The 24,984-nt window shown below is 38.1% G+C and overlaps 1 protein-coding gene across 6 annotated transcripts in view; it reads left to right on the forward strand.

The window, feature by feature from the left end:
- pard3bb (par-3 family cell polarity regulator beta b) overlaps positions 1 to 24,984 on the forward strand; it is a 420,195-nt gene that overhangs the window by 210,282 nt on the left and 184,929 nt on the right. For all 6 annotated transcript variants that reach the window (XM_079821284.1, XM_079821281.1, XM_079821283.1 and 3 more), the window contains exons 12-14: positions 1,406 to 1,591; positions 8,060 to 8,230; positions 18,486 to 18,618. In XM_079821284.1, the coding sequence (XP_079677410.1) occupies positions 1,406 to 1,591; positions 8,060 to 8,230; positions 18,486 to 18,618 (490 nt within the window). The remainder of the gene's footprint in view (positions 1 to 1,405; positions 1,592 to 8,059; positions 8,231 to 18,485; positions 18,619 to 24,984) is intronic.

Consider the following 24,984-nt stretch of genomic DNA (forward strand, 5'->3'; position numbering starts at 1 on the left):
GCTTTTAGGACCGCAGTAAGCTTTTCTTTGACTTAGCATTTTTAAGGCTTTCTTTTTGGGCTCGCCATCTTCTAACATTACACTCTTGACACACCGTATTTCTTGACTGCTTAATGAGAGTTGTTTGACTCCGCTGCGTTTATCAGTCCTGGGCAGAACACTCGTATTACACATATTTGGCTCTACCTATTGTTGCGAGTGTATTATTGACATGTGAAAGTTTAGACCCCGAATATAAGACTACTCAGATGTATTTCCAAGAAAAAGCATTGTCTTGTATTTGGAACAATACGGTATTTGTATTAGGATGAAGTTGGATGTATTATAAATACAACTTTAAATATATCACTGGGAGATAATATAGTTTTACATTTTGTGCTCAGATAAGCAATCAAACTGTCTAGAGATGACGATTTGAAAAACGGCAAACGTGAACGGAAAAAAATTAAAAAATCTAAACGGCATATTATTATGCGACTGCACATTAAGAAGACCTTGCGAACTACTAGCTATGTTCTGACAATGGTGCAACTTCATGAAGTACTGAGTTAGTTTTAAACTAGCAACTAGTTATTAGATACTAAGCTTACTAAGTAAGAACGAGTGGCTTCTGCAACCCACCCAGGCCTCCAGGAGATAGCAGGAAGGCTGAGATCTGTTCAGCCTATAGTTACTATAAATGACTTTTTGGACTGGGGAGAGAACATTGTGTTGTGACTGTTAGAGTATGATTACATGGTACATAAAACTATTATATATATTTAAAGAGCAAAGAAAATCCTGTTTTTCAAGATATGTCCTATTGAACGTGCTCATTGGGAAAGGGGAGATTTGAGATGCCCAGAGTAGGATGCTTCACTTGTACCATTAAAGCACTGTTATGGCGTCAACATGTCTCTCTCCCTCATTATGTCTTTCTAACAGACACTATGCCATTATATAGATCAAATACAAACTTCTTAAACCCATTTTCTCCTTCATTTGCTCTCCTTCATTCTTCTCTGCAAAGAAAGCCTGTTCCCGTGGTGACATATTATTTTTACCACATAGATATAATAATGTAATTTTTTTCCTCCCTTTTTATTAACATTCATTTTAAAACAAACTTTCGCTGAAGAGATGTACAGGTAATTTTAGCATCATTATGGCAAGAGAGCAGACAAAGAGAAAAGAAAGGAAATGGGGAAAAGCGGGAGGGAGAATGCAGCGGGGAGCTGAGAGTGTGGACTACATAATGGAGAATGGATTATGTTTCTAAATGACCCCATTGCCATCACAGGCAGAAAAAGAGGCATGAAAAGGTTGAGCTATTCTCTGCTAAAATAGTGGGCTTTTTATGTTTGAATGGAATGACCTGTCTCCTTCCTCGTCTCATTCTCTTCCGTCATTGTTGTTTTCCCGTCAGAAAGAGGAGCAGGCCCGCTTGCTGCTGTCTGAGGAAGGGAAGGAGCAGCTGATGTTTGAGGTCCCTCTCAATGACTCTGGCTCAGCTGGGTTAGGGGTCAGCCTGAAGGGTAATAAGTCTCGTGAGACTGGCGAGGACCTGGGCATCTTCATCAAGTCCATAATCCATGGAGGAGCAGCTTTTAAGGTAAAACAGCACATTTACATTTGGCAAGTGTATATAGATAGATAGATATTTATGATAGCCACCTATCCATACAGCCCAGATGTTTAACCACCAAGCCATAACAAACATATTGTACAGTGTCCCCAAACACTTTAATTGTATGAACTTCATTACATACATCACAACCGTCTAATCCTAAAATAATTTTCATCAACATGGAGCATGTTTAATAAGCCAGAAAGTGTCCAAATATACCACTTCTCAAAAGTGTTTTTATTAAGAATACATTAAATTGATTTAAAGTAAAGCCTTTTGGATTGTTATAAACATTTTCTATTGCAAATAATGCTGTTTCATTATTATTTTCATCATCACAGTTTTCACAAAAATACATTTCCACTAGTGTTTTAAGCAGCACAACTGTTTTCAACATAATAATACATGTTTCTTGAACAGCAAGTCAGGGTATTTGAATGATTTCTGAAGGATCATACGACAAGATGATGCAGAACAATTTCCATCACAGAAGTAAATGTCATTTTAAAATATATTAAAATAGAAAAAAATCATTTTAAATCATAAAATGATGATTACAATATTACTGTTTTTACTATATTCTTGATAAAATAAATGCAGCCTTGGTTCAAAGACTTCTTGTTTTGAAAGTTGCCATCCCTACTTTTTTGTTCTATTTTTGAGCACTACAGCGGTTGATTTATATATATTTTTTGCAATGTTTAAGTGTGGCTTAAGTGTCCAATTACGTTTTGAGGCCACCATAGTTTAGTAGGTCCAAGTATGCAGTCAGAGAGAATGAGAGATGTAATGAGAGGTGTTAATAAGTTAAATATGCTTTTTAAATATGCCCTCTATATGACAGGAGACACCAATGAAGACCTAATAGATGTCCTCACAGTGTTAAACATAGCTTCAGGGTTGTGAGTTGAAACTGTAAATAGGTCATGATCCCTGTTAGCTACTCTTGGCATGTGTTTTGGTTCCCTTGACCTCTGCCCTCTGTCCCCACCCCACTGAATTGGGTTTCATTTGACCTTAACAGACGGGATCGGGACTGTCAGCAGGGTGCTGAGTATTTCTATAGGCTCATCTTTCTGTCTGTACTAACATGTTTTCTTTTTCAGCTGCACCTGTTCATTTTCCAGTTTCACATTCAATGTGTATTGACGACATATAATAAATAACAATATCGATTTTATGTTTTGTTTTATTGCTGGTTTTCAAATGATGAGAAATCTGCACTTTGTCTACCCCCCCCCCTTTACCACAGAATAAGTGATATGATGTTTATACCTGAATGACTCCGATTTCCTATGAACCAGTTTCTATAAAATTCTTCCAGCTACTGCTTTGCTCAGCCCTGTGAAAATGTGCTTGTCAGCCATGTGGATTTGTGTGTGTGTGTGTGTGTGTGTGTGTGTGTGTGTGTGTGTGTGTGTGTGTGTGTGTGTGTGTGTGTGTGTGTGTGTGTGTGTGTGTGTGTGTGTGTGTGTGTGTGTGTGTGTGTGTGTGTGTGTGTGTGTGTGTGTGTGTGTGTGTGTGTGTGTGTGTGTGTGTGTGTGTGTGTGTGTGTGTGTGTGTGTGTGTGTGTGTGTGTTGCCAAAGCATTCACTTTCATGTGTGTGAGTGTGTGAAGTTTACTTGTGAAGATAAGGGTTTGATTTATACCTGACTGAAGCATCTTCTCACTCTGCTTTGTCAGGCCTTTAGGTTGGAAAAGCCGCTTTTGGGTTTCAGAGGTTGTGTAGTAAGAAAAGAACTTCTTAAATCTCTATCATTCAGAGCTTCAGAGTCAGATCATCCCGTTCAGACAGGGGTAGAGGGAGCCACAGCAAGGTGATGCACGTGAGTTCTCATACTTGAGTCCCAGCACAGTGGAACACTTCTAATTCTGATTCCCTATCCAGTCCCCTGTGAGAGAGTTCAGAAACGGTAAAGCGCTGCCTGTGTTAGCTCCAGCACATTAATGCTAATTAAAAACTCTCCAAGCCCATGTTAATTAGTTGGAAGCGTCCCGAGTCTGTGGGTGGGATGCGTTTTCTCCCCAGAGCCGAAGTGGGAAGGCAAGTGGAGGTTGGGGTGAATAGCAGAGTCTGCTTGCAAAGTTATTGTTGGCTTGCACTTACAAAACTGAGGGAAATGCCGTGTAAAGCAGCAGTTAGATTATGTACTGAACATGTCCTAGAGCATTTCCTTCTTTTTGTCGTCCTGTCCTTCAGCACCATTGATTTGACCCTGGGCTCATTTCAACAGATACATTTCAAATCTGGTTAGTTTTCGGTTTCAGATTAGTTCGAAATCAGAATATATTTTTTTTGATACGTTTTTTTCCCCCCTAAAAAACGTAGTCTTCCTCAATTGATGAAGCTCATTCATTCATTCATTCATTCATTCATTCATTCATTCATTCATTCATTCATTCATTCATTCATTCATTCATTCATTCATTCATTCATTCATTCATTCATTCATTCATTCATTCATTCATTCATTCATTCATTGTTATAGTACAAAGTGAAAAGGTGAATGAATATGCATAAAATGTAAACTGAATTTGAACTGGCAGTATAAACACCATAAAAGTTAAGGAGTTATACAGTTCTTGCATACTGTAAATGCAGTAAAGAGTTGTTGCACATGATCTTTAATGTTTGTTTGAAGTAATTATTTTGAGTAATAATTTTTTTTATATTTCACCAATTTTGTTCCCCCAAATTGGCCATTTCTGACTTTATTGGCCAATATCCCTTAAATGCTTTTTACCTGCATGATTTGCCTCTGGTCTGGCATGAAGGCCAGTGTGATCTAAATCAATACCCCATTTCCTGCTCTTTATTCACCACAATTAGTTTCAATAGCCATCAATTATTTTGTTTGAACACAAGAAGATAAATGGGATTTCACCAAGTACATGTTACTGGATCAACATCTTTTTTTTTTTTTTTTCTTTTTCTGGAACAGCATTCCAATCAACCAATCAGATTTGAGGGAAATTTTAAAGTTTATGACAAGTTTAGGCTGACAACCAGGGCTAGGTGCTTCTATTTCTGTGTTATTCACCTTTCATTTCCCTCTGCATTTTAGGGATGGGTTATGGGTATGGGTTAGGTTTAGGGGTAGGGACTAATTTTTCGTACAGGAATATTGTTCCAGGATTAAAAAAATAAAATAAATAAATATTCCAGGATCATGTCTTATTTGGCAACATCATAGTGACTTTCCCATGTTCAAAATAATGGTTGATCCATGAGGATTTCCAACTTTCTTTATTTTTTACTTCAACATAAATCAATAGAACAGTGACCACAGTGTGTGTGGCCTGTGCGGGCAAAATGAGCCACAATGAGCAACTTTTCAAAAATGAGATATTATTTTCATTCTCTATTAAAAAACCTTCAAAAATGATGTATGATTTGTTGGAATCGGACAAAAAAATGAATGAGCCACACCCGTTTGAAGTCGATGGAGTCAGAAGTCAATTTTGAGAAAAATCTAGTTAAAGTTTTCTGAAGGTTCCAAAACAAAATCACCTAGCCACCATACCTTAAAATCCTTAAAGTTTGGCTTATAGGAAAAATATATATTCAACTTTTTTTTCCCATGATACCACAATTGTTTGATTCACATTAATTAGACAGACATATATTAAGACCTACTGTACGAATGTACAGCACGAATGTAATGTAATGTTACACATCAGATGATTTACCCCAATAGTTAACCAAATGTTTATTTAAGTCATTACAGAGAATGTTTGTGTGAATACTCGCCAAGACATATTTTGAAATACTGTAATTCTGTGTATAATTGGGATCGCGCACTGTCTGATTTGTCTTTGTGTGCACACTTCGTATGTGTCAGTCAGCGCGAGTAAGATTGTTTTGTTTACATCAGCATGAGTTTGAAAATCACATTTTATTTGTTCAGACTCACATCATCATGAATATTCACAAAGTTGGAATGTTGCACTTTACAACGTTACCAAACTTGTGCTGAGGTGAAGCGCCAGTCGTTGAGAAGTGAGCAAAGAAATACAATTATTAAATCAAAGGAAATATTTAGGAAGGTACACCTCTTAAAAATGTACAAATAGGAGCCCAATTCCATGAGAAAACCGCAGACTTGGCAACATTGTGGTCCATGACTGGTAAAACATATCCATTTTCCCTTGTGGCTACTAGTAGGTAATATATTCCAGTGAAAGAAAATCAAATATTACTTTATGCCACTCCGACACTGTCTGTGGTTTATCAGAGATCCATTTAAGAAAAATGTGCTTTCGAGCAGTGTAAGGAGATTAAACAACTTCCTGTTTGAAGCACTCTTTATATTATTATCAGCAATACCTAACAAAAAATTGTGGATTGAGGTCACATCCTGTATTGAATAGAAGACTTCTGTTTCTAATAGGCTTTAATATGTATACATTTCCAAGAACAGTGAAAAAAAGTCACCCTCTTCTACTTTGCACTTTAGACAATGCAGAGAATAATTTGGGTTACACTTATGTCTGCATAATGAGGTAATTTGGAGACAATGTAAAAAGTTTGAACTGTAACTCTTTAGTTCTATTACAAATTGATATTGCCAGCATACTGCCAAATTGGTCTCCAAGTATCTGCATCAATTGAGAGCGCCATGAGGGTTTTTAATTTGAATTATTACATTTGGTCCTGAATTTGTGGTTACTATTGTGCTTCCATCTTCTAAAACTTCCAACTCTACCATTGATGCGTATTACAGACATTCAGCGTAGAGTATAAAAGATAAGCAAAATGAACTTGCATTTCCTGAAAGAAACCATGTAAGTTTATTGTATGTGTCTGTATGTTAAGGAATTCAGGATGAATTCATTGTTGAAGTATAAGAGGTTTATAACAAACCCCAAGCAGAATGATTGAGGAATGTCAATACATACATTGCTGCCTCTATTAAATTATGTTACATACAAGTGGTGAAAGAACATAAGACAGATGCACTCATTTTGAAACAGCACAGCAAACTGCAGACTGATTGTGTGATTTCACAGAATCCAGTTTGAAAATTAGATCATGGCTCTAATAAGGATCCCTAATTCTCTGTGACTCAGATGCCAGTAGGACAGGACATGTTTTCACCCAAAAGCCTCTGTAATGAAAGCATATCTCCTTCATTTACAGAGAGAAAGGGCACAAAGTGCACACTGCCAGGGTTCAGAGAGTTTGTGGGCGTGTTATTTTTGTAAACTGTGATTAACTGTGTGGTACGCACTGCTACCTCTATAGGGCACGACAGCCAGGCTCAGGAAGTAAAAATACCATTCATTTTCTCCATAGAAAAATTATGACGCATACTATAAAGATTGCAAGATCCACCTCCAGCTCTAATTATATCCAACATATGAACAAACTGTATTGTATAATCATCGGTTTTAAAGTCATTTTTTTATTCAATTATCATTTGCAATGTTTCATTGCGTGAGATAAATAGGAAACCAAAACCAAAACAAAAACGTCCATAACCAAGTCTACTCAAAATTTTTTGTTAAAGGTAACATTAAGTCTTCGGTATGGATGGAGTCACAGCAAAACATTCTGATTCACTTTATATCGAGCATTGTTTTCAATGTACTTCATCATCTTTAGCTTGTACAGTTCATTAATGATCAGCATCTTTGTCTTTACATCTGAGGCATTTTGCAAGTTCTTGCGTTAACCCTCATGTGACTCTGAGCTCTCTCTCTCTCTCTCTCTCTCTCTCTCTCTCTCTCTCTCTCTCTCTCTCTCTCTCTCTCTCTCTCTCTCTCTCTCTCTCGCCTGGAGACAGAGGAAGCAGATCAGAGGCCTCTGCAGTGAAAACACTAATTAATATTAAATGTAATGAACTTTAGGGCTTTTTATATGCCATGTAATATGCATGTCTTATAATGTGCTTATACAGTACCAGAGAGACAGAGCTTCTGGATTGAGGGAAATGTACTCCTTGACAGCATGCCCATGTAGGCTCAACTGAGGATAATATGCCTTTGAAAAGCAGAGTTCTTGCAGAATGTGAGGAAATACATTAGAGATGTTAAGAAACTAGGACATTGTCAAGTTCTTCTGATGGATAAAAAAGCCCCAAATCCAGATGTACAGTATGCTGGTCTTAGTGTAGTGTAGTGTAATGGTTAAAGAGGTAGTTCACCAAAAAATTAAGTTCTGTTTCATTTACTCATCCTCATGTTTTTCCAAACATCTATGGCTGACTATCTTATGCAGAAAAACAACACAAATTACCCCATTAACTTCCATTGTATGTCAAAATATTTAGACATTTCTCAAAATATCTTTGAAAAGACATGATGGAAATGATTCATTTTTGGGTGAACTATCAATTTAAGGCTCAGGGTTGATAAATGGAAAGAAAAAAAAATCTAAACTCAAACCACTCACAATGGTTTTGCGACACTAAATAAAGATTCTGACTTTTAATTTTGTCTTTTTTGCTTAGGATGGGCGTCTACGTATCAATGACCAGCTGATTGCCGTTAATGGTGAACCGCTCTTGGGGAAGTCCAACCATGAAGCCATGGAGACCCTGCGGAGATCCATGTCCATGGAAGGGAACCTGAGAGGAATGATCCAGTTGGTGGTGCTCCGTTCTCTATTACCATCTAACCAGGTATGTACTTCCCTCTAGAACACATTTAGTTTTGATTGTAGCACTCTTTTTTTCTTCTCCTGCCTAGAACCAGCTTTGTTGTTTACTGGTTTTGTATGTTTCTATCTGGTCCAAGTTGGTGGGGTCAAGACTGACCTTGTAAAGCTCCTTAGCTAAACTGATAGTGACCTGGTTGAACTTTCTAATCATAACACAGTATGAGAAACCAAAGCTTTTTATCTCACAGGTGTTCAGCATGCACAGGGTGACTGATATTCTCCTTGGCTTCACACAGCAGCAGAATACATTTGTCAGTCTTGTTTTAGAGTGCTAAATATAAAGTTTGGTTATGAACAAGAGTGACTGCTAAATTCTTTAACCAAATGACCAATTTTCACCACATTTTGAGAGTGAATTTGGATCATTTGTAATGTGTAAGTGCAACAACAGTGAGTGACTAGTCTGTCACATCAGGCAGGGCTTGTTCAGACGGTGCAAGTCAATGGTTTGGCAGTTTGACCGATTCGATCAAAAGAGTGATTCATTTGGGAATATGGAATTACTTGTAATTATTCTACACAGCTGATAGAAAACACACAATATGATTGCAAAAAAAAAAAATACCTGGGGAAATGATTCTCAGGTTTGGTATATGGTAATTATCCATTTTCAGACAAGGATTTGTCAGCGATATTTTCCTGGAACACAGCTGTATTTCACTAGACTCGTACCCCGTGGGCGTCGGAAGCAAAGAAATTGTGGGTGGGTCATCTCCCAGAAATATTTTGCTGGAGTAGATTCCATTTACATTAAGTACAAATATATCGCCTTGTTTACTTAACGTCTGGTTGGGCCAGACAAAATTACGGAAAACACAGAATCATTTACAGCAACAATAGTGTAGGGGTAAGGTGCATGGCATCAAATTTTGCCTCAAATCGACCCGAGGTTCGAATCCACCTTTTGGCGAACTCGCTCTACTCTCTTTTCCCATCACATATCAGATCAGAAAGGTGAATATTAGAAAAGTGAAAATAAAGCATCTAATGTGTTTAATAATAAGTGTTTATCAGTTAGGGGACGGTAAACAGACATGTGCTGAATTAGAGATGATAAAAGTGAGTGGGTCCAATATCATTGGCCTTAAAAAGTGTCCCACCCACATACAATGGTTCCGACGGCCATGTCGTACCCTAGTAAAAAGGGTCGAGCAATGATTGTGATCACCATCACAGTGGTTGCTGCTGTTGTTTGTTATTCATAGAAAAAATGCTTTTACTTTTCAGTTTTTTATTCATACAGACAGTTTTCAAACTGCTACCATAAGATCATGTTTGGACTGGACAGTTTGAGAGACCTGTTAGTAAATATGATTGTCGAACCCAATCACTGACTGTGTGAATGAAGCCCTTGTCTGAGGCCAAGGCTCTGCCTCTTTGGAATTGTATAGTATTGCATTCCAACACAATACGTTTTTATTGTTATGTGGTACATTTATCAGTGAAGTGATCAATAGGGTTAGGATGTGCTCCTTTTTTCTGACTTGTACAAGCCTACTAAAATCACCATAAGGCAGCTTCCAGTAATTCAAACAGTTGTGATATGTCAGTCTAGACATAAAAAAAGCATGATTCTGTTTTAATGACTTCTACACAACAAGCGTTTGTCGGTTTAAGACCGGGTGCAGACAGATGCTCGCCATGCCATAAAAGCTAGTCGAAATGGCTGGTAATTGCCGTTAGTACTCCACATCCTTAAACTTTCTCCATCATTTCCTCTGTGCTGGTGGAATTCGCCTCCAGCGGGATGTTTTAGCCTTTTCTCCTCCCCTGCACCTGGGTTCGAGAGCGGCCATATGCTCACCCCAGGATTCCCTCTATATCTCTCACATGCACACACACGTGCTGACACACTCCACCCCAAGGCCTCCAACTGCTCTAAAGTGGTGTGTAATTAGGCTACACAAAGGAGCTGCCCCTCTGGCCGCATGGATTGATGGTTACTGGGGGCTCTTTGTTCAGACTGACAGGCTGGGAGGGGTGGGCACGGCCAGGCCAGGGTGTTATTGTTCTCATAAAATAAAGATTCATGTTCATTATGTTTTATGGGCTGTGGACACCCCCGTAATGGCTGCCAATGGGACGCAGAATGGAGTCAGGGCCGATGGGATGCCATTGACCCTAGTGTGTAGAGGTGGGATGAGATGCTAGTTGGTGGAGAGAAAAAAAACCATGAATGGATGGGGGACAGATTGTGACTTTGTATAGGACCAGAGTGCTTGTCGCTGGGTTCAGATCGATAGATCATGCAAGCCAGATGCAGGAGAATGAAAGTTTGGTCCTGAGGTGAAACTAACGATGGGTTGACGGTGAAATATTGCTCAGCATGCTTTTAGTACCACAAATAAGAGCTTTATCCTGTAATAAATGGGAGATTAGTTTCTACACCCACAAGGCACTAAGAGAATGTATCGTTGAAGCTTTTATTTCTTTATATTATGCGGTTTGTACTATCTTAATAAATTCTAGCCTATTGTAGCGTTTTGATTCTTTCTAGCTCTAATAAATAAAATCCAAAAAGTTATCTTCAAGCCTGGAGCCAGTTTTAATTCTTTACAGACTTACTTTTTTTTGTGAGTTTTCCTCCAGAGACCCTGTGAGCTTCTGGGAATAAACATGCTTATGTGTTCTAGCTGGAATCTGCTGTGTGTCCATGTCTCCTGACCTAACTTAGCTAATTATGGGCACTTTTTTTAGAGACATCAAAGACCGGCTTCACACGCATGCTCACAATCCCAGTCCAGGTTTGGCTAGTTCTCTGAAAATACTTGAAAAAAGGAGGCACACTGTAAAAGAGGAACAGAGGAGGAGGAAAGCAATGGAGATAAAAAAACAGATATTGCCTTGTTTTTGAAAGCTCCTGGAACAGTTTTTGAAGCTACCTAAAAAAAAAGTACCTAAAAGCTTTTTTGGATGTGGTACCAGGTAGAGTTAGGCGATGTATTGACATTTCGCTGTATATTTTAGACAATTCTGCTGGTAATTTAAGAATAAGTGACATGGTGAAAATAGCAATGATTTTAATGACTTTTTTATTTGGCCAATAAATAGTTTTGTGAACCCCCATGAGTATTTTTAGTGTTAACACGACATTTTAATAGCGTCCCTCATTTAAATCTTTTTGTCGTGTTAGAGTTGGTAAGTGCATTTTCATGTGAATCAGTGATGTGAATTTCTGTGAATCAGTTCAATGAAGTGATATTTATTTATTTATTTATCTATATACACCGATCAGGCATAACATTATGACCACTGACAGGTGAAGTGAATAATACTGATTATCTCTTCATCACTCAAAGTTGATGCGTTAGAAGCAGGAAAAATGGGCATTTGATTTTGAGCGAATTTGACAAGGGCCAAATTGTGATGGCTAGACGACTGGGTCAGAGCAACTGCAGCTTTTGTGGTGTGTTTCCAGTCTGCAGTGGCCAGTATCTATCAAAAGTGGTCCAAGGAAGGAACAGTAGTGAACCAGCGACAGGGTCATGGCCGGCCAAGGCTCATTGATGCACATAAGGAGCGAAGGCTGGCCTGTGTGGTCCGATCAAACAGACAAGCTACTATAGCTCAAATTGCTCAAGAAGTTAATGCTGGTTCTGATAGAAAGGTGTCAGAATACACAGTACATCGTTGTTTGTTGCGTATGGGGCTGCATAGCCGCAGACCAGTCAGGGTGCCCATGCTGACCCGCTGTTTAAGCAGGATAATGCGCCCTGCCACAAAGCAAAAATGGTTCAGGAATGGTTTGAGGAGCACAACATGATCTTGACCAAAAAAATATAAAATTGTATTTATATCAGATATTTTAAATCTGGAAAAAAAATACTGGTAGTAATGTTTTTTATGGAAATGTTCCATGGCAGTGCCATCTCTCTTCACTCAACAGACTAAACACTATTATACCACAGTCTGATCTAATCAATCCTTCTCACTGTTTCTCTCAGACAGCCATCTAAACAGCCCTGTCATAATCTCATTACAGCGTGGGCATTAATAATGAAAAGTAGCCCAGGGAGAGCCCTCAAAATCTGTGCCCTAGAGACTGTGCCAGAGGATCGCTGGGAGGTTTGCTGGTGCTGCGGGCGGTCGCTCAGACCTGCCAAGCCACTTTTGTCTTTAACAGCATGTTGAACTGTACGCTTTGTGATGCTGATTAAGACGTAAGTGGAGTCTGAGGAGATTGTGGATGGGATCTTGAGCAGAAAAGTGTAGATGAGGCTAACAGACAGAGCGAGCAGTGTCTCAGGATGGTGACCACATGAGATAGAGGCTGTGGGAAATGACATACCTTTCATCTTCTGACCAGTGTTTTCTTGTGTCATTTTCTGTCTGTAAATGATACTGTCTGTCAATGAAATGCTGGTTGACCCCTCGTCACAAAAAGCCTACAACAGGACCACAAACTCAGACACAGACAGAATGTTACCTAAATGTTTCTGGTTCATTCAGTTTACCACTGTCCTAACCAGTAGGGTTGTGCAGAATTCTGAATGTAAAGCAACGTAACAGAAAATACTATAACTTTAGTAATAACGTTTTAATAATTGTTCTAATTCTAGGAGAATAGGGAAGTTCACACCACGGCTCAGAAAGGCCTCCATTGGCACAATTTACTTTACACTCTCAAGATCAATAAAAGGTACTAAAGACGTCATTACAAAGTCCATCTCACTATAGTGGTTCTACAATAATTTTATGAATCGACGAGAATTAGTTTTTGTGCACAAAAACCCCCCAAAATAACGACTTGTATAGTGATGACCGATTTCAAAACACTACATCATGAAGCTTCGAAGCGTTATGAATCAGTGAGTCGATTCAGCGGTTTGGATCGCCAAAAGTCATGTATTTCAGCAGTTTGGCGGTTTGACACGCTTGACTCATGATTCGACTCGCTGATTCATAACGGTTTCGAAGCTTCATGATGCATTGTTTTGAAATCGGTTATTACTATATAAGTCGTTATTTAGGTTTTTTTTGTGCACAAAAACTATTCTTGACGATTCATAAAATTATTGTAGAACCACTGTAGTGAGATGGACTTTGTAACAACGTCTTTAGTACCTTTTATGGGTCTTGAGAGTGTAAAGTACATTGTGCCAATGGAGGCCTTTCTGAGCCATTGGATTTCAACTAAAATATCTTAATTTGTGTTCCGAAGATCAACGGATGCCTTACAGGTGTCGAACGACATGAGAGTAAGTAATTAATGACAGAATTTTCATTTTTGGGTGAACTAACCCTTTAAGCATCTTTCTATTTATCGTTCTTGGTGTGTTCTTTGAGTGTGAATTTGAATTGAGCTGGCCACACTTAGGAAGTTGAATTGGGACAACAAATTTAAAGAATTTACTAAAAAAGAACAAAAAAGGAGTTCCATTAGTCAGTCCCTCCAGAAAAACGCTATTAAGCGATCGCGTGATTTAACGCATAATCAGACAAAGTCCGCATATTCATGCGGGGGCCGCATTTTTTCAAATACGCCGCACTTTCGCCGCATAAATTGCCTATTTCCGCGTGCAAAATATGCGGGCTATCATGATTTCATAATCCCCGCATTTTCGTTGCAAAAAAAGTCATATATATTAGCAGAAAGTTGAAAATTTTTCGTTTACTTCACACAAGAGCCGCCATTTCCGCCTATTGCCATGGGAACGTTTTGAAGTGACGTGATTACCCGACGCGAACGTCATCGAAAAGCTTCAAACCCCGTGGAGAAACCATAGATACCGGTGAAACCATAATGAAGCACAAACTCCCATTGGCCAACAAAAATAACAGCAAAAGAGCAAAGCAGTTTCCCTGTGTGCTGACTGATTTCAAAACACAGCATATGAAGCTTTGAAGCGTTATGAATCAATGAGTCGATTCAGCGTTTTGAAGCGTTATGAATCAATGAGTTGATTCAGCGGTTTGAAGCGTTTGGAAATCAATGAGTCGATTCAGCGGGTTGGATAGCCAAAGTCACGTATTTCAGCAGTTTGACACGCGATCCGAATCATGAATCGACTCGATGATTCATAGCATCATGATGCTGTGTTTTGAAATCAGTCATCACTATATAAGTCGTTATTTAGTTTTTTTTGCACACAATAACTATTATCGTCGCTTCATAAAGTTATTGTAGAACCACTGTAGTGAGATGGACTTTGTAACGACGTCTTTAGTAGGCTACCTTTTATGGGTCTTGAGAGTGTACATTGTGTACACGGAATTCAACTAAAATATCTTAATTTGTGTCCAACAACATAAAGGGAAGTCATTAATGACAGAATTTTCATTTTTAGGTGAACTAACCCTTTAAGAGATTGCACTTTGTGCATTGGAAGCACTCAAATGTCTGTTTTGTATAGCGACATCTGTAAAACAGGAAGTTATTTATAAATTTTTTCAGAAGTTGTAGCATATTCCTTTTGTAAAGCTACAGAACTTGATTGACTAAATGTTTTGTAAATTTGAGCCATTATTAAGGTCTTCAATAAAACAAGATGAGAACTTAAATATTCCAGCACTTTCTGTGATGTAGTGCTTTTTTTCTCTTTCTCATCAAACCGCAGTTTTTGCAAGTTCTCGTAATTTTATCGCATAAAATTGCATAAATATCCCGCATTTTTCATCGCATTTTTTAAGAAAACGTGCCGCATAATCAAGGATTTTTGCCCGCAACAATCACAAAAAAAAACGCATTTTTTTGGAAGGCCTGATTAGTCATTTACACACGTTTTGCTTTAAAACGTTAATAAATTATGCTTTTTTAATTATTATTTTTTAATGAAATATGTCCTTAATTTTAGGCAATTAATACAGCCACAAATAATTTTGATACACAGTTTCACAAAATGTTCACATTTTCAGTCTTATTAAATAAATATTGACATAATTGTATTAAATAATATATACTAATTGTAAAATATTTCCTAGTTCTACAATACAGTGGTTTTATTTCTTTGAAATTTAATTTTATTCAACTTCCTTAAATTTTAATTAGAATTTTGGTTCCTGATTGCTGCATTCTCAGTTCAATTCTGAATTCAGCTGTGAACTTAAACAGCATTGCATGTCAAGACGTTGTTTGCTTTGTGTTTGTTTTATCACAGTGGAATTTCGTTGGTCCAAAAACCAAACAGCAGCTACAAATAGCAACTACAAATAGCTGCATGTTAAGCAATAAATATGTTGTTTTGGGCTGTGATTTTCACCACTCTTTGACAGTTGTCCCAGCTAGGTGCATTCTGGCCTTTACCTAAGGACTCTGTGGTCTTGTCCAGATGAGGTAGGAAGTAAATGGCTAAGCCATACCTCTGAGCTCCTAGTTAACCTTCAGTGCAACAACATTTGTATCCTAGCATCCCTCCATCCACTGCATGAACCTCCTAAAACACTCCACACTACACTTTTTACACTCCCTCTTCCCACCCCCAACATTTCCTGTTAATTTTTATTGATTCAGCTGCGTTTTCAGAATCTCATCCTCTCAAAATTGCAAGCTGTGTCCTCCTTTTTTATTCTGATAAATATTATAAGGGAAATGGAAAAGTTGGCTGGGGAATCCTCATTGATCCCCTCCTGTAATCTCATTTAGTCACCATCACAGTTTCCTCTCCTGGCAGCCCTGCGTTCTGTTCCCCACAGGCCACCTCCTCCACAGACCTGCTCTTACTGCCGTTAACATTAAAAGGGCCACATTATACACTTCTGTACCGTTTTATTTCCCCCCGAAGTCCACTTAAGATGTTAGTCAAGCTTTCTTGCACCAAAAACACTTTTAATTTAGTTCTACACAAACATCTCTCTACAGTACTTCGGCCGTTTGGTTTCCGCAACGGTCTGTATACTGTCCGCGTGACGTAATTTCTGTCATTGGGAGGGTACACGGTTGTCCATGCACACCGTCTATGATGTGCTGACGAATTTTTGCAAGGGGAATGTCGAGACAGAAAAGTCCACTAGGTGGCAATACACACACAATACGTTGTGATGCACTGTGCAGTAGTCGAAGAAGAGCATACAAAACAACATTAAAGAACAGTAAACAAAGCAGCATATCATTCTCTTTTGTTTTGGTTCTTGTTCTAAACTTTGCATGCAATGGTGGATCCGCTACTTTTCTTCTTCTATCTTCTATCCGAGCGAATGTTTTGTAAATTACATGACTCAGTGCTGCCCTCTGATGTCTGGTAGAGTATGAAAAAGCAATTGTACTGCACGTGTTGAACATGCCTTCTGCGCTCATCCACTTTTGAGTATATTTTGAATATGGAAAATGAAATATGGTGCTAGTTTGGACATGTTGGTGGTAGCTTTTCTAAAAGTCAAAGTCTGCAGATTTCGGGCAGCCGAAGTTGACAGATATCACAGAAAATCACAGTGCATGATGGACACGCATTCTGATTTATTTTAGCTTCACAGACTGATTCCATCCAGTCAGATATGTTTTTTTGTCATAAAAAATAAAAATTATTTGTCATATGTCTCCTAGTAGGGAAGTGCATGTTTCTGTGTGAGCTTGTGTTTAGAACGACTCGAAAGTCTGGTAGTCTGTGATCCACACTTTGTTGGTGTATGATGCCCAGTTTTTCTCTGTAACTATTTTAAAGGGGACCTATTATGCCCCTTTTCATGATGTGTGTGTCCCTTTAAATGCAAATGAGCTGCGGCTCCCCGCCCACTTTCCAGAAGAGGTAAGAGCCTTTAAAGCTTGCGCTTCAGATACTCCAGAAACAACAAAACTGGAGAATTTCACGCAGCCAAAATGTCAGAAATTGTCAGTAGCGGTGTTAAGCCTTACATGTTTGAGTCTGACACTTCAGGAAGAAGTTACAACTTTTAGAATGCAACCGCACATTTCTGAAGGGATAGTGGATAAATGTATGTAGTTGTTGTGGGGTTAAGTTGATTCAACTCATAGACTGGCATGTACCATCATGTTAATCTGAAAATCTTTCAGAAACAACTTTTATGCAAATCCAGCATTGAACTGACCCTTTGTGAAGCAATCCGGTGAAAAATGATTTGCGCAAATAACACTTTAATGACTTTCTTCAGCACATCTCCTTCATATGAAATTCAACCACGGTGTCCTCAGTGGCTCAGACGCCAGGAGTCTATGGAGACCAATATGGATCCAATAACAAAACATTTGTAATGTTTTTAAATTGGCGCAGACATTGTATATCTCCAGCTGCTACCGCGAGTAAACAGAAATTGCGGATTGCTGTGGCTCACTCAGGGCGGGATCAGGGCGGGACCTCACCGGTCATGGGCAGTCATGGAACAGTTCTTTTGGAAAGACTGTTTATGATTTATGGGGATTATAAAAAAAATATGAGTGGGTGGATTTTTAGCATTATAGGTTGGTTGTTTACACACACTGTGGACACACATCAATGTTCAAACGCCATGTAAAAGTGAATTTTGCACAATAGGTCCTAGTGTTTTTAAAATCTGTTCAGACTTTTGAAACTCATGTAGTGTATTCTAGCCTTTGGTCTTCTACATATTTCCCAGTCACCTCAGCCAATTCTTAACATTAAAACATGAATGTTTAAACATAACAGGTGCCCTCTATTCCAGTGGAGACATGACTTCTTGGCCTTCTCCATAATTGCTGTTTTCAGACCTTCAGACCCTCAGGGCCTAAAAAAATAATACACACACCTTTATTTACAAGATTTTATGTGAGCGGTTTGCTTTCCTAATGATCCACAGTTAACCAAATGCCGGCAACATGTGCAGTATCCGAACAGGCCATTAGAAGACCCATCTGATGCGGTGCACTCTGCCTCTCTCCAGCATTCGAAATCTGCCAATCGAATTAACATATTTCATAGTGGCGCTTCAGGCCTGGGGGCAAGATAATGAAATGAATTACCATTCAGTTTTTTTTTCTCTCTGGGGGAAAGAGACAGAAAATCTGTAACATCTGTGCGAGTGGCTTAAATCCTTCATGCCACTGACATCTAGACTAATCAGATGAATCAAGAGCACTTCCAGGAGCAGATTCTTGCGCTGTTTTCATCTCTTTGTTCTCTTCCTTCCTCCAAAAGCGGAGTCTCAATGTGGCATTTGTTTTGTGATGAATGCCAAAGCTGGCGTAACGATCGGCCTGCTATTTGAAAGTCTTTACCTATCCTGGCGCTCAGATTTGCCTCTTCTGTTTCCATAATTCACAAACAGAATCGATACAGTGACACGGCTTCTCTAATTTTCTCTCGCAGGAGTTCCAGGAAGCACGGCGAATTCTCAATCGATCCTTTGATAGCTGTGTGGGACAGGCAGGGCACCTCGGCCAATCAGACGGCAGCACTCAGCCCCCCATGGTGATGAACAGCATCTATGAGCGATGTGCGGGTGAGTGATGGGCTCGCTGTGTCTTTATCTCACAGTCGGTCCGTGCGGCAATGAGACTTTCAAGGAGAAGGCCACCCAGATATCTAGTGCTAATATATTTCTGTCGTCTGCAGAGCATTTGCTTGCAGATTGCCTTTTCATGAGCTAGACTGATAAAGTTTGACTCTTCATTTTGACTTAAAGGTGGTCAAAACAAAACAAACAGTACTTTTGATATCTGAACACAAAATAATATGAACAGAATAAAAAGCAAAACATGGTCATGCTAATGTGCGACTTGACAACGGCATTAAATTGATCAAAACTAACTGTAAAGACATGTAATGTTACAAAATATTTATATTTGAAATAAATGCTGTGTTTTTTTACTTTCTATTCATCAAAGAATCCTTAGAAACTGCACAACTGTTTTCAACTTTGATAATAATTGATAATGTGTTTTTTTGAGCAGCAACTCAGCATATTAGAATCATTTTTTGAAGGATCATGTGACACAGAAGTCTGGCGTAATAATGCTGAAAAACCCGTTTTTCTATGACAGGAATAAATTACATTTTAAAATATATTCAAATAGAAAACAGTTATTTTAAATTTTTATAATATTTCACAATATAATAGTTTTACTATATTTTAGCATTTTTACATTTATATTATCTTTGCTGTCATCTAATGCTCACTTCGAGTTAATATTTAAATCATTAATAATTTAATAACACAGTTAAATTTGATCTTTATCAAATCTCAAAATGAATTTCCATTGTTCATACTGTACATTATACTGTAATATTGTGATGCCTAAATTCACTTAATGGCTGATTTTTAAATTTTAGTGTTTCCTTTTTATTATATTTAGACAAAATTATATAGAATTGTAATATGGTCATTTGATTATCAAACATAACATGATAATAATTGTCAGCCTATCAGTGCAAGTCTAATATTAAGCCTAGTATTTAATATCAGTTTTATTCTATGGATTAAGTTGCCTCATGAGGGCCGAAATATATTGAGGCCTTTTAAATGCTGCTAACTAAGTTTTGTAACGGAGCAATTGTCTGAGTCTGTCCATGTGCTATACTGGAAATATATTTGTACATGAATGTCTGTCACTATCGATACAGTGTGCTTGTCATACATGTACTATCTTTCTTTGTCTTTCTTTCACTCTCTTTCATGCCTGGAAAGACTCTTTTATCACAGCTGTATTAGGAACTGGAAGTTTAACTCGTCTGAGAATTGGGGCACATTTGCAATTCTTTTCATGTGAAATGCCTGTGTGCATAGCCTGTCGTGTGGACGATCCCTTTAACCGAACATGAAAGAGTAACACTCCTCCTGCAGGATTTCAACACAACTAGAGACAGATCGAGAGAGAGGGAGGCTTAAAATGGAGCTGCCTGCTTCACTCGTCTGCCGCTTTTCCAGAGGAGCGCATTTCGCACACACTGTACTCATTGGGCTAAGAAATAATACAAATAGTCCAATATCAGCTGCATCAGCTGCATATCTCCCCTCCATGACACCTCACACTTCTCCCCATTGTTTATTTCCTTGATAGACCGATGCGCTCACATTCATAAATATATGCAGTTCAAAAATATTCAGAAAGTGGTTCTAGGTACGGTTGTCTTGTAAGCCAAGAAAATATATCAGCAAGGAGAGCGGAAAAAAGGAAACCAAGCCCTCCGCTCGTGCTGTGATTTGTGTGTTTGCATTGGTTTCTCTCGCCCTGACCTTGAAATCATTAAGTTGATGTGCGCTTTATCTAGGCCATGTTTCCACAGGCACAACAGTAATGTGGTCCGCTCGCAACATAGCGTAACAATTTAAAATGCATAATGCCCTCATCAAGAGGGTGCTGATTTTTTTTGCATGGCATATCCATTTGGGCTGAGGGAAGTAATTTACTGGTAGTTGTTTGAGCTGTAAATGAAAGCTAATGATTTCGTACATATGTATGTGTATTGTGTTTGCTTTTGAAGTGGTGCTTCTCGGGAGAGTCGCTCTAATTATAACCCTGCATATCAGTGGGCCGGGAGCTGAGGAGAGGGCGGAAGAGTGGGTTGATATGAATATTACTGTTTCTGAACTCTGTCCATCTCTGGTGTGGGACGAGTTTTTCTCTGCCCTCCAACGCCTTCATGAGAAGATGAACTTTGAGTTTATTTAAATAATGACTATTTTTGTTTATTTGCTTTATCTCAGGCCTTTTTTGCTATCCTTTACAAAAAGCACATGCAGTGATATATCAGATATGATAATACTATGGTATTATTCTATGGTACTGAATGATTGCCGTATTCATATATACAGTATATTCAGAAGAAAGTTAAGGGTAGGAAAACTGCAAAAAAATGCTTTTCTTACTTAGTATTTTTGTCTTCTTTTTAGTCCAAATATCTAAAAAATCTTACATTAAGAAGCATTTACTAGACAAGTAAAAGTTTTTGTCTTATTTTGGGGGAAAATAACTCAAAATTAAGAGAGTTTTTTCTTAAAATAAGCAAAATAATCTGCCAATGGGGTAAGCAAAATAATCTTGTTTTCTGTTTGAATTAAGATTCTTTTGCTTACCCCATTGCCAGATTATTTTGCTTATTTTAAGCAAAAACTCCCTTAATTTTGAATTATTTTCCCCCAAAATAAGACAAAAACTTTTGCTTGTCTTGTAAATGCTTCTTATTGTAAGATTTTTTAGATATTTGGATTGAAAACAAGACAAAAATACTAAGTAAGAAAAGCATTTTTTTGCAGTTTGGGCCCTATCATACACTTGGTGCAATGCGGCCCCTAGTAAAAGTGTTTTTTACTAGTTTCAGCCCGACCCGTCACGTCCAGCTGTTCGCCAATGCAAGTGTGCTGGTCTGAAAACGAGTGGGTTTAGCCGCATTGTTGGCGCGTTGCTATTTTGAGGCAACTGAAATCAACTGTGCCATTGACCAACAAAAACCTGGTCTAAAGTCGATTGTGCAGTATTTTTTTTATTATTTAAAGAGCGCGTTGGTAATGTGCACCTATAGGTGGGTCCACAACACACGTACACTTTGCTTATTACACACAGGGACGCGCAGCAGCACACAAACATTTTTAAATATTAAAAATAAAAGGATTGCGCTCTGGAGATGCGTTCAGTTTTTCTGCTTGCAAATTCCTCCATGGCGCGAGCACAACTGGCTTTTAAATGGAATGGGAGATGAGACTCAGTTTATTGCACGTTATGCTCAAAACACACCCATGACTCATTAGGAGAATAGGGACAACCCTTTTAGACCATGCACGCCGATATGTTTTCCCGTCGTTAAACTAGCAAAAGTGGATTTGGACACGCCCTAAGTGCACTTGCGCCATGCGCTATATACCATGTGCTCAGATCGCCATTGGAATGCATGGGCAGTTAAATGTGTATGTGCTAACCACTATGCCGCAGCTACAAAAAACTCTTATAATTGTTGGAAAGGTTCACTTATCTCTCGCTCCTTGCATGCCTTCTGTTAAAACTAGCTATTTGTGGTGACATCTGTAAAAGTCTTGGAGAAGTTCTCACTCGGCGGCCATCTTGACTACTCCTCGCATCAGCTAGTCCCGTTCATTTTTCCTGAATGGGAGAAGATCTAAATTCTTGTTGGTAGCATCTCTAATTCCTGTCAGATGTTAAATAGACATTTAGAAAATGTCTTTAAGATGTTTCTGATTTAGAATGTATGTAAAACCGTTTTAGATGTAAAACAATAGATGTTTTCTAAGTGAAGCGATCTTTAAAAGTGTGTGTGCTATCTGAGATATGTCAAATCCCCAATGGAATTTAGCGCTTTTTAGCTAAAACACAAACGAAAACAGTATTTTTCATTAGTATTAGGTTCAGCTAATGCACATGTGTTTTTGTAGAGTAATTTAGACTGCAGTAATTAGAGGAATTTGATGACTTTGCCAAGGCAATTGTCTTTTAACTAAAAACTAAACTAAGATGTGACTTCAATTACCACAGCTGCTGTACTGAGCATTTACAATTTTTTAACACAATATTTTTATTACAGTAAATGCCTCATGTTCTCATAGTAAAACTCGTGCAGCGAAGCCTCCCCTGTTCCGCTTACTGTCATTATGAATATTGTTCGCAGATGTGAAATATTATATCTGTCCAGTGTCTGTGGTAATAGATTCATACCCAGCCCTCTCGGAGAGAAACATGGCTTTTATTTCAGTTAATGTTTTACATAAGGAGGTGTTTTGCTATTGCAGGCGAGAGGTCTGGTAGCACACACCGTTTAGGATTAATAACCCTGTTTTAGCTGGAAGAGCCATTGATCCATCATCTTCTGAAGGAACAACTTATTTCATTTCGGCTACGCCACACTTTAGCAGATAAATAATCGTGAGCGTGTATGGCTGCAAATGTGTGTACGTGTGTTTGTGTGCAATACACATCCATTTTTTCATTCACTCCAACATCAGTTCATCTCTCAAGTGTGTGTATGTTCGTGTGTGTGTGTGTGTGTGTGTGTGTGTGTGTGTGTGTGTGTGTGTGTGTGTGTGTGTGTGTGTGTGCACGCATGTATCTGTGTGCATGATGTATTATGGCAGTTGTGCAGCACACAAACAGATGAGATATATAATACTAATAAGCAGTCATCCCAGTGCAGTCTGATGAGTAATGATGAAGTTCTGCTGGGTGGGGTGCTCTGATCTATGTGATTGTCAGGACCGATATCCAGCTCCACTCCGCCAAAACACAGACACTCCATCAAGAAGACAGAGAACAACGTGCTATCCATATCCCAGCAGCCTACAGGAAAAAAAAGTTAAAAATCTAACATTTTTGTATGTTATTGAACTTTATTGATTTTTTTTTTCTTCTCACCGAAATCAAGTTAAAAAAAGGCAAGTTCATGTGACATTATCAAGTAGAATAGAGCCAACAAGTGTGTTTATTATGGATTATATAGATATATTAGGGCCGGGTATTGACACAAATTTCACAATTCGATTCGATTTCGATTCACATGCTTTCGATTTGATTTTCGATTCTTTTCGATTCAATTCAATATCGATTATTTTGGATATGTATCAAGTATAATACATGGAAAATTTTCTCAAGGAAAATTAATTTCTGAACTAATGTTGTAAACCATGGGAGTCAGTTGGTAGGCCTACTACATTAGCCTACTAATATTGAAGGTAAAAAACACTTAAATGACACTAAATTATGTTTTTTATATAATAATAAAGTTATAATATTAACTTTACAATTACATAATCATAATTCTTCTCCAATTAGTTTTTTTGAAATATAAACATTTAAAGGGTGGCTGTCATAAAAACTTGCCAGATTTATGAAGAACATTGACAATGAATATATCCTATGTAATATGGTGCATATAATTAGCAAAATGCTCCTCTCTAGAGTTCATTTTTCTAGCTGACTAACGAGTTTATGGACGAGTTTATGAATAGAGTTTATGGATATGGTTTTTCTGAGGTAATGACGTTACGTGACATTTACTTGTAAGCCGTTTTACTTACATCTTTCTGCGGTTGAAACACTGATTGAGCGATTCTATGCGACATGATACGGATTTCGGTAAGTTGTCCTGTATCTTTTAACACACTTTCAGAAGCTCATTCGTGTTTATTTCGCGCTGTAACTGGTATTAAGGCGGAAGAGAAGATCCGTTCATGTTTGCTCCGCGCTGCTGGTTCTCTTGAGCTGAGCTGCGGCAGAGCGATCTCACGCCAAAATTGTATTTATGTTTTTGAATTTCGTAAAAAAAATAGACTATTCGATTCTTGGGATTTAAGAATCGATATTGTTTTGTAAAAGTGATAATCGATTAATATCGAGAAATCAATATTTTTTTACCCAGCCCTAATATATATAAAATCTGAATCAAATTTTTTAAATACTTTTTTATATATATATTTGCTATTTTTTTGTAATTTAGTTTGTTCATGTATGTGTTTTTTTCACAGCCAACATACACTGTTAGCTGTCGTATGCAGTTGACTGTAAAGGAAATTATGAAGGAAATTATTACAAGAGGACAGTCTATCTCTGGAACTATTCATGAGTGTATGTTCATACTGTAGATAGTTCATAAAATGCGTTCGCTAAGTGTCTGGGAATCTGAGGCATTTGTTTTCAATTTTACATTGTTAGCTATCAGACAAAGACCTCCAGCCTTTGTTTTGGTTCTGCACTATTTGGCCTAACAGGCATTAATAAGGTCTTTGTGTCTTTGTCATGTGGGGCTTTAGATACAGTAGTTGAAAACAACATCAACTAAATAATGAGAAGTCTGGGTAATGCTCATAAACTGTCCTTGAGTTATATACACACACACACACACTCAGAAACAGCGTATTGTGTCT

The sequence above is a fragment of the Gobio gobio genome (assembly GCF_949357685.1).
Source record: "Gobio gobio genome assembly, chromosome: 7".
Taxonomy (NCBI): domain Eukaryota; kingdom Metazoa; phylum Chordata; class Actinopteri; order Cypriniformes; family Gobionidae; genus Gobio; species Gobio gobio.